Source organism: Pan troglodytes, chromosome 7 (genome assembly GCF_028858775.2).
Source record: "Pan troglodytes isolate AG18354 chromosome 7, NHGRI_mPanTro3-v2.0_pri, whole genome shotgun sequence".
Lineage (NCBI taxonomy): Eukaryota > Metazoa > Chordata > Mammalia > Primates > Hominidae > Pan > Pan troglodytes.
In genome coordinates this window covers 59,885,484-59,899,542 of record NC_072405.2, presented here as the reverse complement: position 1 = coordinate 59,899,542, position 14,059 = coordinate 59,885,484, and the positions used below count along the sequence as shown (strand labels likewise).

The window sequence follows — 14,059 nt, the reverse complement described above, 5'->3', positions numbered from 1 at the left end:
TTTTTCTTTAAGCACTCTATTTAATTGAATATTTCTCCCTTCACTTCTTGTATCTTTGTTTTTTGATACAAGCTCTTGCATTGGGCTTCGCCTTTCTCTGGTCCCTCTCTGATTAGCTTAATATATAACCTCCTGAATTCTTTTTCTGGTAAGTCAGGGATTTCTTCTTGGTTTGGATCCTTTGCTGGTGAACTAGTGTGATTTTTGGGATCATTGATGAGCCTTGTGTTGTCATATTACCAGGGTTGGTTTTCTGGTTCCTTTTCATTTGGGTAGGCTCTGTCAGAGGGAAGGTCTAGGGCTGAAGGCTGTTGTTCAGATTCTTTTGTCCCACAGGGTGTTCTCTTGATGTAGTACTCGCCCCCTTTTCCCATGGTTGTGGCTTCCTGTGAGCTGAACTGCAGTGATTGTTGTCTCTCTTCTGGGTCTAGCCATCCAGCGAGTCTACCCAGCTCCTGGCTGGTCCTGGTGGTTTCTGCACAGAAATCTGTGACATGAACTCTCTATGGGTCTCTCAGCCGTGGATGCCAGCACCTGTTCTGGTGGAGGTGGCAGAGGGTGAAGTGGACTCCATGACGGTTCTTAGCTTGGGTGGTTTAATGTTCTATTTTTGTGCTGGTTGACCTCCTGCCCGGAGGTGGTGCTCTGCAGAAAGCATCAGCTGTAGTAGTATAGAGAGGGACTGGGCCCTAGAACTACCAAGATTATATGTCCTTTGTTTTCCACTACCAGGGTGGGTAGGGAGGGACAATCAGTTGGGGGCCGGGCTAGGCATGTGTGAGCTTAGACTCTCCTTGGGCCAGTCTTGCTGCGCTGCTGTGGGGGATGGGGATGAGATTCCCAGGTCACTGGAGTTGTGTACCTAGTACCTAGGAGGATTATGGCTGCCTCTGCTGAGTCATGCAGGTTGTCGAGGAAGTGAGGAGAAGCTGGCAGTCACAGGCCTCATCCAGCTCCCATGCAAACTGAAGGGCCGGTCCCACTCCCACTGTGACACCTGCAATAGCCCCTGGTCTGTTTCCAGGTGGAGGGCAGGCTTGAAAACTTGCCAGAAGCTTTCAGGCTTTCTGCCTCCCAGCTACGAAAGAAAAGGGCTTTAGTTCTTCCCCTGCCTGTGATGTCTGTAAGCTGGATTCACGCCCTCCCCAGAGTTCTGGCTAGGAAGCTTCTGTCCCCACTGAAATTGTTACAAAGTTCAGCTAAGGAAGTCCTTCTCTCCAGTGCGGTTTTATCCCCTGCTCCTCCAGCCTCTCTCCTGATGGATCCCTGTGGTGTCAGGCAGGAATGGGCTGCTTGAGGATTCAGTGAGCTCCCAGGGCCTCCCTGCTGCCTCCTCCACCCCTGTATTTCACTTGGCTTGGCTCTCTAACTCAACTCAGCTCCAGGTAAAGTCGGGAACATCTCCCACAAACAGACCTTAAGCTTCTCCAGTGGGGGTGTGTGTCCGGGAAAGGAGGGTTTCCTTTTCCCACTTCTGCAGTTGGGGCACTTACAGTATTTGGGGTGTCTCCTGGGCCCTGCAAGAGCAGTCTGCTTCCTGCAGAGGGTCTGTGGATCCTCTCGGGATTGCTGGTTTGTTCTTGTAGTTGATCTGGAGTTAAGTTTCACAATGCAAGCCTCCGCAATGCTGCAGTATCCGGATCTGCAATCTAGTCCTGCCTCCTGTCTGCTATGATCTATCAGAAGTCCTTATCCATTGTATTCTGAAAGCAAATAACTTGTTTGGTTTCTCAGGTTCACAGATTGAGAGGAATTTTCTCTCAGGATCAGTCATACTCTAGTCTTACCCATAATTGGTTTAGATGATATTTTAATGAGATTTGAGGCTTGGAATGGATTAAGACTTTAGGGGCTATTGCGATGGGGTGAATTGATTATTTTGCATGTGAGAAAGACATGAATTTTAGGGGTTCAAAGGGTGTAGTGTTATGGACTAAATTGTGTCTTTTCCTCAAATTTTCATGTTGAGTTCTAATCCCCAGTACCTCATAATGTGAATGTAGTTGATAACCATCTGCAAGCCAAGAGAAAGGCCTGAGAAGAAATCAACCCTGCTGGCACCTTGATTTTGGACTTTCAGCCTCTAGAGCTGTGAGAAAATAAATTTCTGTTGTTTAGGCTACCCAATCTGTGGTATTTTGTTATGACAGCCCTAGCAAACTAAGATACCATTTTTGCAGAAATGAAACAGCCTGTCAAAAATTCATATGGAATTATAAGGGATGCTGAATAGCCACATTTTTTTTTTAATATTGCCCTGTAGTTCTTAGATTTTATATTAGTTTTCCATTCTCAGATTTTTCTTTGCATTTTAGTTTGGGAAGTTACTATTGACATATCTTCAGGTCAACAGATTCTTTCCCCTGCAACCATGAGTATGATAGTTAATTTTATGTGTCAAATTCTGGATCATGGGATGCCCAGCTATCTGGTTAAACAGTATTTTTCATGTTTCTGTGAGGGTGTTTCTGAAGAGATTAGCATTCGAATTGGTGGACTAAGAAAAGCAGGTGCCCCTCCCAGTGTAGGGGGGCATCCTTCAATTTTTTCAGGCCTGACTGGAACAAAAAATTGGAGGAAGGTTGAATTAACTGTGCCTGACAGCTTGAGTTGGGACACAAGCCTCTCCTGCCCTCAGCACTCCTGGTTTTCAGGCCTTCAGACTCAGACTGATCTATACCATTTGTTCTCTGGCTCTCCAGCCTTTGAACTATACCACTGACATTCCTGGGTCTCCAGCTTGCAGACAGAAGATTGTGGCCCTTCTCAATCTCCGGATCCAATTCCTTATAGTAAATCTCTTTATATTCACGTCTTATTGGTTTTATTTCCCTGGAGAATCTTGACTAATACATTAAGTCTACTGATGAAGCCATTGAAGGCATTCTTCATTTCTGTTATAGTTTTGATTTCTAACATTTTCTTTTAATTCTTCTTTTGTATTTTTATCTCTCTACTTACATTACCCATCTTTTCCTGAATGTTGCCTACTTTTTCTACTAGGGTCATGAATGTATTAATCATAGTTATTTTTATCCCTGCCAGATAATTTCAACATCTGTGTCTCATGTGGGTCTGCTTCTGATGCTTGTTTTGCCTCTTAAAACTGTGTTTTTTCCCTTTCTTTGGAGCATGCCTTGTAAATTTTGTTTAAAGCCGTACATGATGTCTTGGGTAATAGGAAGTGTAGTTGATAAGCCTTTGCTTTAGGTTTTTGTATTGAAAAGGCTGACTGTTGTGCTGTGTTTAGTGTTTCCTGTAGCTTTAGATGCCATGGCTTTAAATTCCTCCAGTGTCTTTGTTTTTGTTTTTCCTACTGACTTTGGCCTTTCTTATGTATTCTTCCTCAGAGAGAGTCTGTGTCTTTCAGCTGCTTCAGCAGTAATCACTGTTATTATGCTGGCATCCTGTTGATGTGCTGGTCAGGTGTGGGGATGGGAAATATTTTATCATCTTCTGATGAAACCTCAGCTTTCTAGTGGGCTTATGTTCTGAGGCTATGATTTTCACAAGTGTTGCTCCAGTACTGTGGCCTTTTCTCCACCTCCTACTCCTTTCCCTGGCTGGTGTGCAGCTAATTGATTTCACTGAAGGGCTGACCCCTGGTTTTTCTGTTGGCTTTTTCCTGATTAAGTGAGTCAGGAAGCCTGGAGTAGGATGCAGTGAGTAAGAATCCCCTTTCCCAGTTTGTTTTAGGATTTAGTACTGTACCCTGGCAAGTTCCTTTCCCTTGGTACAGAGGCCTTTTTTATGGAGAAGGCTTTGGGTGTTTTTCATGAAGGATATCTTCCCCTCCCGCTGCCAGGGCCAGGAGGGGCTGTTTCTTGGATCTCTTCTATGAGAACCTCATAAGTTTCCTTAAGGTAAACTTCTTGAATACCTTACCTCACTAAGACAGTGACACCTAGTAGTTTGTCATGCTCACATTTTTTATATTGCTCTGTAGTTCTTAGATTTTCTGTTAGTTTTTCATTCTCAGTTTTCTCTTTGCATTTTAGTTTGGGAAGTTACTATTGACATATCTTCAGGTCAACAGATTCTTTCCCCTGCCACCTTGAGTGTGATAGTTAATTTTATGTGTCAATTTCTGGATCGTGGGATGCCCAGCTATCTGGTTAAACAGTATTTCTGGATGTTTCTGTGAGAGTATTTCTGAAGAGATTAGCATTAGGATTGGTGGACTGAGAAAAGCAGGTGCCCTTCCCCAGTGTAGGGGTGCATCCTTCAATTTGTTCAGGGCCTGACTGGAACAAAAAAGTGAAGGAAGCCTCCAGCAACTTCTTAAAATTTACCATTTAAGAGTTTGCATTAGTCAGAGTTCTCCAGAGAACTAGAACTAATAGGAAATGTCTGTCTGTCCATCTGATATGTGTATTAAAAGGCATTGGCTCACACCATTATGGAGTCTGGACAGTCCAAAATCTTGGCCTGACAGGCTGAAGACCCAGGACAGCTGATGGTGCAGATGAAGTGGAAGGCCATCTGCTGGAGAAGTCAGTCTTGCTCTGGGAGGCTGCTATTTGTGTTCTATTCAGGCCTTCACCTTACTGGATGAGGCCCACTCACACTATGGAGGGCAATCTGCTTTACCCAGAATTCACCAGTTTAAATGTTAATCTCATCCAAAAGCACTCCCAAAGCTGACTCATAAAACTAACCATCAGGGTGTTCCCACCAGTATGGCTCAATGCTCAGTCAGTCTGTCCCAGGTAAGCAGATCTTGGTTGCTGCCTCTCTTGTTATCCTCCTGTCTCTTCAGATTTCACCTTAGTGGTTTGCCCTGCAACCTTAGCTCTCTAAGAAATTTATTGATTTGCAGTGTGTCCAATTTTTCTTGTCGTGAGGATGGGAGTGATGATTTACAAGCTTGCTACATGCTGGAACTAACGCGGAGTTGCTTTATGTTTTACTCATATTTCTGAACACAAAGAGATTTCTTTGCCAATTTAAAAGTCCTGGTATCTTGTAGGAGATGTGGTTCTTCAGGTTTATGGGCTATGCTCTTGCATAAAACATTTGGAGATGCATCTTAAGTACACTGAGCAAAAGTATTGAACTTTACAACATTGAGTCTTGGAGTGCCCTTGACTTTCTAGTTCAAGCTTATGTAGTTACAATTCTGCAGTACTTTCCATTACCCTTTTAATTTTGCATACAAAAGGTCTTCAGCAACATGAATTGGTTAATAAGAAAGCTCTTCTAAATTTTCCGTAACTGTTTCCGTACAGCTCCCAGTGAAAAGACAAGTCTTACATGATTGTATCAGGGCCATCACTGAAGAAGATACCTTGGTAATTCTTGTTGTGATGAGAGTTTTTTCTTTCACTGGTGTTTTATACAGCGGCTTGGTCTAGATTAAGCCATGAATTAGACGGGTTTTGCTAAGTTATGCTCTAGTAACAACCCAAATCTTGGTTTACGGCAACAAGGAGGATTGTTTTTCACTCATGTTGCATGCTCTTTGGGGTTCAGCTGTGTCTCTCCTCCACAGTTTTTCAATTTCCAACCCAGAGGAAGGAGCATCTCTAACTGGAGTATACCTTCCTGTTGCAGAAGGAGATAGGCAATAGAAGTCTCATTAGACAGTACCTCAGAATGTGATGTTTTTTGGCTTGTAGATCTCTGTCTTTTTGTTCACATGGGATTATCCCTGTGTGCCAATCTGTGTTCAGATTTCCTTTGTTTATGAGAGCATCAGTCATATTGAAGTAGGGGCTCACTCTACTCTGACTTTATCATAACTAATTACATCTGCAATACTCCTATTTCCAAAAAACATCACATTCTGAGGTACAGAGGGTTAGGACCTCAAGATTTGAATTTGGGGAGTGATGCAGCTCAACCCCAAGCAGGAACCATGAAGATAAGGATGCTTCTGGAATGCAGAGCAATGATGCAATCATTGTCAGTATTATCTGCTTTGACACAGCAGCTGCTTTTTGGGGAATGCAGTGAGGCTGAGAAGGCTACACTTCTGATTATATATCCTTAGGAAATCTGAAACTGCAATAGTTTGAATAAATTAAGTAAAAATGTTACATGAAATAGTGTCTAATGAGAATTCTATTTCTGGGAAGGCTGAGTAGATGTATTTTTGCCTCCTGCTTATTTTTCTTTTATTTTTACTTTTTTTCTGAGACTGAGTCTCACTCACCCAGGCTAGAATGCAGTGGTGCAATCTCGGCTCACTGCAACCTCTGCTTTGCAGGTTCAAGCGATTCTTGTGCTTCAGCTTCCTGAGTAGCTCAGATTACAGGCGCCTGCCACCACGCTTGGCTAATTTTTGTATTTTTAGCAGAGACGGGGTTTCACCATGTTGGCCAGGCTGGTCTTGAAATCCTGACCTCAAGTGATCCACCTGCCTCAGCCTCCCAAAGTGCTGGGACTACAGGCATGAGCCACCGCACACAGACGCCTCTTGATTATAGTATAGACAGCTACAACCCCTGGATATCACGTTTAAAACAAACATAAGATGACTCAGAATGGTGAAGAGCAAGAAAGCAGACTGATCAGGGACCTTGGGCTCCAGGAACAATGTGATGCTCTTTCCTGGGTAGTTTTTCCTCACATAGCTCAGGCTTGAAACTGAAGAAGCCAGCAACCTGAGCACATCAACAGACACAGAAAAAGGCCCAACAAAACCTGAGTCCCTCTAGACAGCAGGCCAGAAAAGTGGAGGCCTAGCAATACAGGTAACTTCTAGACAATAACCACTCTACCCCAGCCAAACAGCACAGAAGAAACTGTGGCCCCCACCTCCAGCAAGACCAGCAAAGGCCAAGTGAGGAGGTGGCTTTCACTCTCCTCAGGGTATACTGAGGCACCTAAGGACACCTTGAGGCTGCTGTCCGAGAAAGCCAAGTAGGAAACTAGGGGGTCATCATGCCAGATGATTGCATGCAAAAGCTTGGGGTCATAAGGGGAGCCTGGGCTTCCGTCCTAACCCAGCAGGAATGAAGCTCCCCTCCCTCTTCACTGGGGTGGTTGCAGAGAAGGCCTAGTGGAGGTTCCAGGTGCTCTCCATTTACCAGGGGGTGATGAGGCTGCCCTGCCCCTCACCATCCTGAGGTGCATGGAGGCCATGTCGGGAGGAGTCACAGAATACTATGCCTCCCATCCAGGAGGGTTATGAGGTGGCCTGACAGGGAGCCAGAACCCCAACTCCACCCAGCAGTAATGAAGAGAACCCCTTTGCGTGTCAACGGAGGCCAAGGAGGGAACCTGGACTTCTATTCCCACATGGCAGTAATGATGTGGGACCCCTCTTCCCATGCCAGAGCAGTTTCAGAGGAAAACACCTAAACTAGAAGGCTTAAGTAAGATCCAAAGCCTCCAGGTTTCAATAGGAAATTATTCATCATACCAAGAACCAAGAAGATCCCAAATGGAATGAAAACAGGCAATTAACACTGAAGTGATAGAGGTGTTGCAGTTATCTGAAAAAGATTTCAAAGCAGTCATAAGCTGGGTGCAGTGGCTCACACCTGTAATCCTAGCATTTTGGGAGGCTGAGGTGGGTGGATCACAAGGTCAGGAGTTTCAGATCAGTCTGACCAACATGGTGAAACCCCGTCTCTACTAAAAATACAAAAATTAGCTGGGTGTGGTGGTGCGTGCCTGTAATCCTAGCTACTCAGGAGGCTGAGGCAGGAGGTTGCAGGGAGCCAAGATCACACCACTGCACTCCAGCCTGGGCAACAGAGTGAGACTCTGTCTCAAAATAAACAAACAAACAAATAAATAAATAAAGCAGTCATAAAAAATGCTTCAATGAGCAATTTCAAACACACTGGAAACAAATGAAAAATGGCTGAAAATTTTCATCAAAGTAGTACGAGACACAAAGGGAAACAAGATGGAGATTTTGGAACTGAAAACTACAATAACAGAAATAAAAAAGATCAGTCGATGGGCTCAAAATGGAATATGGATCAGAGGGGAAAGAATCAGTGAACTGCAAGATAGAAGACTAGCAATTATACATTCTCAACAACAGAGACAGCATAGACAAAAACAAGATGAGCAGAACCTCAGAAGCCTGCGGGATTATAATAAAACATCCAACATTTGTGTCATTCAAGTCTTGGATAGAAAGAAGAGAGAAGGTGAGGACAATTCCAAAGAAATGCACACCAAGACACATCATAGTCACACTTTTGACAACAAAATAAAAAGGAAAACATTTTGAAAGCAGCAAAAGAGAAACATGACCCTGCCATTTACATGCTGAATGGTGAATGCTTGAATGCTTTCCCCGTAAAACTGCAAGGTATTGCAAACAAGGCAAGGATGTCCATTCTCACCACTCTTATTCAACCTAATGCTGGAAGTTCTTGCCAGTGCAATAAGTCAAGAAAATGAAAAGGCCTATAGATTGAAAAGGAAGAAATAAAACTATTTTCAGATGATACAGCTGCCTACATAGAAAATCTCAAGGAATCTACAAAAATACTCCTAAAATGAATACATGAGTTGAGCAAGGTTACAGGATACAACATAAACCCAAGATAAACATAGAAAAAATTAATGGCATTTCTATATACTAACAATGAACACATGGGTGATAGGAAAAGGAAAGTTACATCCTTTTATTATCAAGACTTTTTAGTTAAGCCTGGAACAAAAGTGCCATGCACTGTATTTCTTATACTAATGATCCATACAAGATTCTTTTTTTTTTATTTTTTATTTTTTATGTTATTTATTTATTTATTTATTTTGAGATGAAGTTTTGCTCTTGTCACCCAGGCTGGAGTGCAATGGCATGATATTGGCTCACTGCAACTTCCGCCTCTTGGGTTCAAGTGATTATCCTGCCTCGGGCTCCCGAGTAGCTGGGATTACAGGCACCCACCACTATGCCTGGCTAATTTTCTTGTATATTTAGTAGAGACGGGGTTTCACCATGTTTACCTAGCTGGTCTTGAACTTCTGACCTCAGGTGATCCCCCTGCCTCAGCCTCCCAAAGTGCTGGGATTATAAGCATGAGCCACTGCACCCAGCCCTGGTACATACAAGATTCTTAAACTATTTATTTCCCTTCTTAGAGCAGGGTGTGGTGGTTTAAGCCTGTAATCCCAGCACTTTGGGAAGCCAAGACAGAGTGATTGCTTGAGCCCAGGAGTTTAGGATTAGCCTGGGTAACATAGCGAGACCCCATCTTTACAAAACAACAGCAACAACAAAAAATTAGCTGGACGTGGTGGCGTACACCAGTGGTTCCAGCTACCTGGGAGGCTGAGGAGGGATGATCACTTAAGCCCAGGAGGTTGAGGATACAATGAGCCATGATGGTGCCACTACACTCCAGCCTGGGTGACAGAGCGAGACTGTCTCAAAAAACAAAACAAAACAAAAAAAGCAAAACTATTTCCCTTAAATAATTTATTAATTTGTTAGCTTATTTAAATTTGAAAAAGCTTTACTGTCCTAAGTGCCTAAAGTTTAGAATAGATATGCATTTTCCCAGTGTTTTTGGACATAAAAGTTCTCTATGTGTCCTAGTCTGCTAGGACATATTCATTAATATCTTTAGAGATTTTTTTGTGATTTTCATACTTCAAACCCATGACCCCACTCAAGAATGGATTATTTGGTTCACATCTGGTTATTGTGAAGCCTTGTCATTCAAGCCTGCATTGTAATATTTGTCTTATCATCCTCTCCATTCTCACTGCTCACCTAAAGTCAGGGGTCAAGTCCTGCTAGTTTATTAGTGTATTAGCTGGTACATATCAGGTACTGAATGTATCTATTGAGTAATGAATGGGTGGATGCCACTGCCCAAGTGTAGGCACTCATGCTAAATTATCTTCCAAGAGCCAACCCTCCTGTCCTACTTCAATACAAAAGCAGTGAAAAGAATTTACAGAATCAAAATTCTTTCACATCAAGACTTTTTGCTTTCTAAATGAAGTCTGAGTCCATCGTGATTTTTTGGGTTCTTCTCTTCTCCTTAAACCCACATCTAGCCAATCTCCTCTACCTGCTACATGGCTCTTTTTGTCTCACTCCCTCCTTCCTCAGTGGAGCCCATATTGGTCTCCATGTTAGTTTCTCACCAGTGATCCTTCATGTTGCCACAGGAGTGATCATTGTGATGTTATTTCCCATTGCCTGGAGACTGCACTTAATTAATTTAGTGACCTTTAAGGGCCTAATTTTCTTTGCTGCCCACTCATCCCACCTCAGTTCCCACTAACATGTTCTCTGTAGATCTCCCCAACAAAGGAGGGGAGAGAAATGTACATTTCTGAAATACTGATCTGTTTCTGGTACCCATGCTTTAACACATATTTTTTTTTTCCATTTGCCTGAAATGCCTTTTCTCTGCTTGTTCTCCTGAAAGACATGGTCATCTCTCACAGCTCAAATGCTTTTTTCCATATATCATATATTAGTCTGCTCAGGCACCATAGCAGAATACAAGATAATGGGTAACTTAAAACAGTTTGTTTTTTCACAGTTCTGGAGGCTGAAAGTCCACAATCAAAGTGTCAGCAGGGATGGTTTCTTCCAAGGCCTCATGCCTTGGCTTGCTGATGGCCACCTTCTCCCTGTGTCCTCACATGGCCTTCGCTGTGTGAGCACATCTGGTGTCTCTTCCTCTTTTTACAAGGACACCAATGTTATTGGGTTAGAGCCCCACTCCCATGACCTAATTTAACCTTCATTACATCCTTCGAGGCCCTATGCCCAAATATAGTCACATTGGGGATTACGGCTTCAACTTATGAATTTTGGGGGAACACAGTTCAGTCCATAATATCAGGCATCCCCTTATTCCCTGAGGCAGAACTGAGTGTGGCTTCTGTGTTAGTTCATTCTCACACTGCTATAAAGAACTACCTGACACTGGGCAATTTATGAAGAAAATAGGTTTAGTTGACTTACAGTTCCATAGGGTTAACAGGAAGCATGACTGGGAGGCCTCAGGAAGCTTACAATCATGGTGGAAGGCAAAGGGGAAGCAAGCACCTTCTTCACATGGCAGCAGGAGAGAGAGAGCAAATGGGGGAGGAACTGCCACACACCTTTAAACCATCAGATCTCATGAGAATTCACTACCACGAGAACAGCTGGGGGAAATCCGCCCCCAAGATCCAATCACCTCCCACCAGGTCCCTCCCCCAGCATTTGGAATTACAATTCAACATGAGATTGGGTGGGGACACAAAGCCAAACCATATCAACTGCACTTCTGCTCCCCTTGGGATTCCTAAAGACCGTCATTATCTAAAGGCTTATAGCTGTGGTTTGTTGGCCTTTCTACCAAATTGTAAAGTCAGACAGACCCTGGTCTGCTTGCTTTCATCTTTGAAACTTAATAAATATTTGTTAAATAAATATTATTTTATAACAACTTGGGGGACAAAAAATAAATAAAATACTTAGTTGAATTTACATTTGTGCTTATTGAGAAGATTTTCCAAATATGTAATTTCATTCATTTGATTTTAATTCCCCTTCCTTTAGAAATTAACTCTTTCAGACTCTAGGTCCATGTTCAATATTTTTTAACACCTACAGAACTGTTTATTTGTTTGGATACTGGATGATTCAAGCTCATTAAGTCCTGGGGGAAAATGGAAAATTATGTAGGCTTTGAAGTTTCTTTTGCCTTCTAGGTGTGTGCTTACAGAATAGAGCATTTCATCAAACCATGTTATTGATTGGCTTTGTTGCTATCTGCTTCAATTCCCACTCTTCTTTCCTTTGCCTCCCCTTTCAGATAAACAAGCTGGAGGCACGCCTGAGGCAGGCAGGGTGTACAGATGTTAAAGGGGTTCCAAGGAAGGCCGAGGAGCGCTGGATGAAAGAAGACTGCACTCACTGCATTTGTGAGGTTTGTGCTGCGAGTTTTCCCATCCAACTCCCCCTGTTTCACTTCTTCTAGCCAGCCAGTTGAAGCATACTTGAAAAATTCAAAAGGAGAAAAAATATATTTTATGTCAATAGATCCTAGGCATATTTTTAAGATCAAGGTACTGGTGTGAAATTTTGAGGCTTTTGCTTATTAATAAAAGAGTATAGTCACAATCTAATGAGCAGTCGCTAGAGACCACGAGCTTTTTCCATGTTCACTGATGGACGAGGGAACCAAGGCTAAGGAAGTTTATGTCAGTAAGTAAACTGAGCCAACCTGGGACTTGAGTTCATCTCATTATTCTTCAGTCAGGCTCACTATAAATGCTGCCTAAAGGCACTTGGTAAAGCTACACAATTCTATGGAAAAATAAAAAGTGTTATCATGGTGTCTACCAAAACAAAAGAAAATAAAAATGCTCTGTATTCGTTATTTAGTTTGCTTTTTGAACAGAGCTGTTTCTTTCCAGCCATGTAGAAATGCATGAACTTCCTCAGCTAATCCTACCATATGGTACAGTAAGGTAGGCAACATTTTATAGGGCAGGCTTGCTGTTTGTGCTGCAAATGTGTAGAAAGAAAGAATGAATAGAAACCATGCAAAAATGAGCTCATACTATGAGCATTTTTTATTACATTGAGACAGTCAGCTTATTAGATTATGTATTATAAGAAACGTTTATTTGTCTTTTAAGTACTTTGACTATAAGAAACATGGAGGTGATATGTGCATGCTGCCTTTCAGAGTGGCCAGGTCACCTGTGTGGTGGAGATTTGTCCCCCGGCTCCCTGTCCCAGTCCTGAATTGGTGAAAGGAACCTGCTGTCCAGTCTGCAGAGACCGAGGAATGCCAAGTGATTCCCCAGAGAAGCGCTAATAAAAGTTTTGTGCTGTTGAGCCCCAAATGGGAAATTTCTCAGGAAGAGACATTTAGGACTTCAGAACTTTTAACTTGTAGTCACATTGTTGATATGGAAACCACTGACTTAAGCAACTTAGTTCATCTAATCTTACATATACTGATGATCTTTTATTTTTTTCATTTTCTAACATACCTTGAAATAATTCAAAACTAAAAGCAATAAAGTGCATAGGAAGTGTTTGATCATAAGAAATATTTCTTACTGTAAGCTGTCAGTTTTATATGCCACACCTGGAAATAAAAAGAATGTCATGGAATATTTAAAAAATATATGAGTATTGTGGAAAATCTCTAATTTTGGAATTCAGAGAGGTTTCAAGGTTTCATATCTGCAGGAATTTTGAAATAATGAGTTTTGCACTTACAGAAAACATCTGGAAGGGTCTGTGATACATTCGTGACAATGTTGTGATGCTGTTCTCCCCACTGACCCCCCTTTCTCAGATCTACAACCTAGATAATTGTCAGACTTTGCTGGGAAGGCACTTATCTTAACCATCATTAGTCGCTAAGTCCTCGGACATAAGGAAAAAGTCAGTGAAGGAATATCATTATTTTAGGGAGCTTGTTAGTTCTGCATGTGGCTGAAAAATGCAAACTCTCTGAGAGAAAGAGACTTTAAAGTAGAACTGCTCAATATCTACCTTCCTCTTACTTGGCATTATTGCCATTCCTGAGATGTCAAAATTGAAATATAACCAAGCCTGAAATTCAGGAGCAATCTGAATTTACTATAAGCAGACTTGAAAGTGTTTCTGACTTTTACAAAAGGTGTTACTGTGGGGTTCTTCTAATTTGGGCACTTTCTTACAGCATTTGACACAGAACCCCATAGACAAGTGTATTTATACTCAGAATTGAGTATTAAGTAATTTAGGTGATTTTCACTTCATATTAGATCAGAGCCTTTAAAATCTGATATAAAAATATGTACCCATATGTGGGGTTGATAGATCTTTTTAAAGAATATTTTGTGCCAAGACTTTTTTTTTTTTTTTTTTTTTTTGAGACAAGGTCTCACTCTGTCACCCAGGCTGGAGTGCAGCACAGTGGTGCCTTCATGGCTCACTGCAGCTCCACCTCCTGGGCTCAAGCAATAGTCTCATCTCAGCCTCTTGAGTAGGTGGGACTACAGGTGCACGCCACCATGTCCAACTAATTTTTTTTTTTTTTAATTTTGTAGAAATAGGGTTTCACTGTGTTCCCCAGGCAGACCTCAAACTTCTGGCCTCAAGCCGTCCTCCCTCCTCAGCCTCCCAAAGCACTGG

At 42.3% G+C, this 14,059-nt stretch overlaps 1 protein-coding gene across 3 annotated transcripts in view; it reads left to right on the top strand.

Annotated features, from left to right (window-relative positions):
* PXDNL (peroxidasin like) overlaps positions 1-13,061 on the top strand; it is a 497,888-nt gene extending 484,827 nt beyond the window's left edge. For all 3 annotated transcript variants that reach the window (XR_010159545.1, XR_010159546.1, XM_519754.8), the window contains exons 22-23: positions 11,736-11,849; positions 12,615-13,061. Coding sequence is in view for 1 of the 3 variants with exons in the window: in XM_519754.8 (XP_519754.6) it covers positions 11,736-11,849; positions 12,615-12,746 (246 nt within the window). In the remaining 2 variants the exon portion in view is untranslated. The remainder of the gene's footprint in view (positions 1-11,735; positions 11,850-12,614) is intronic.
* Positions 13,062-14,059: the final 998 nt, after the last annotated feature.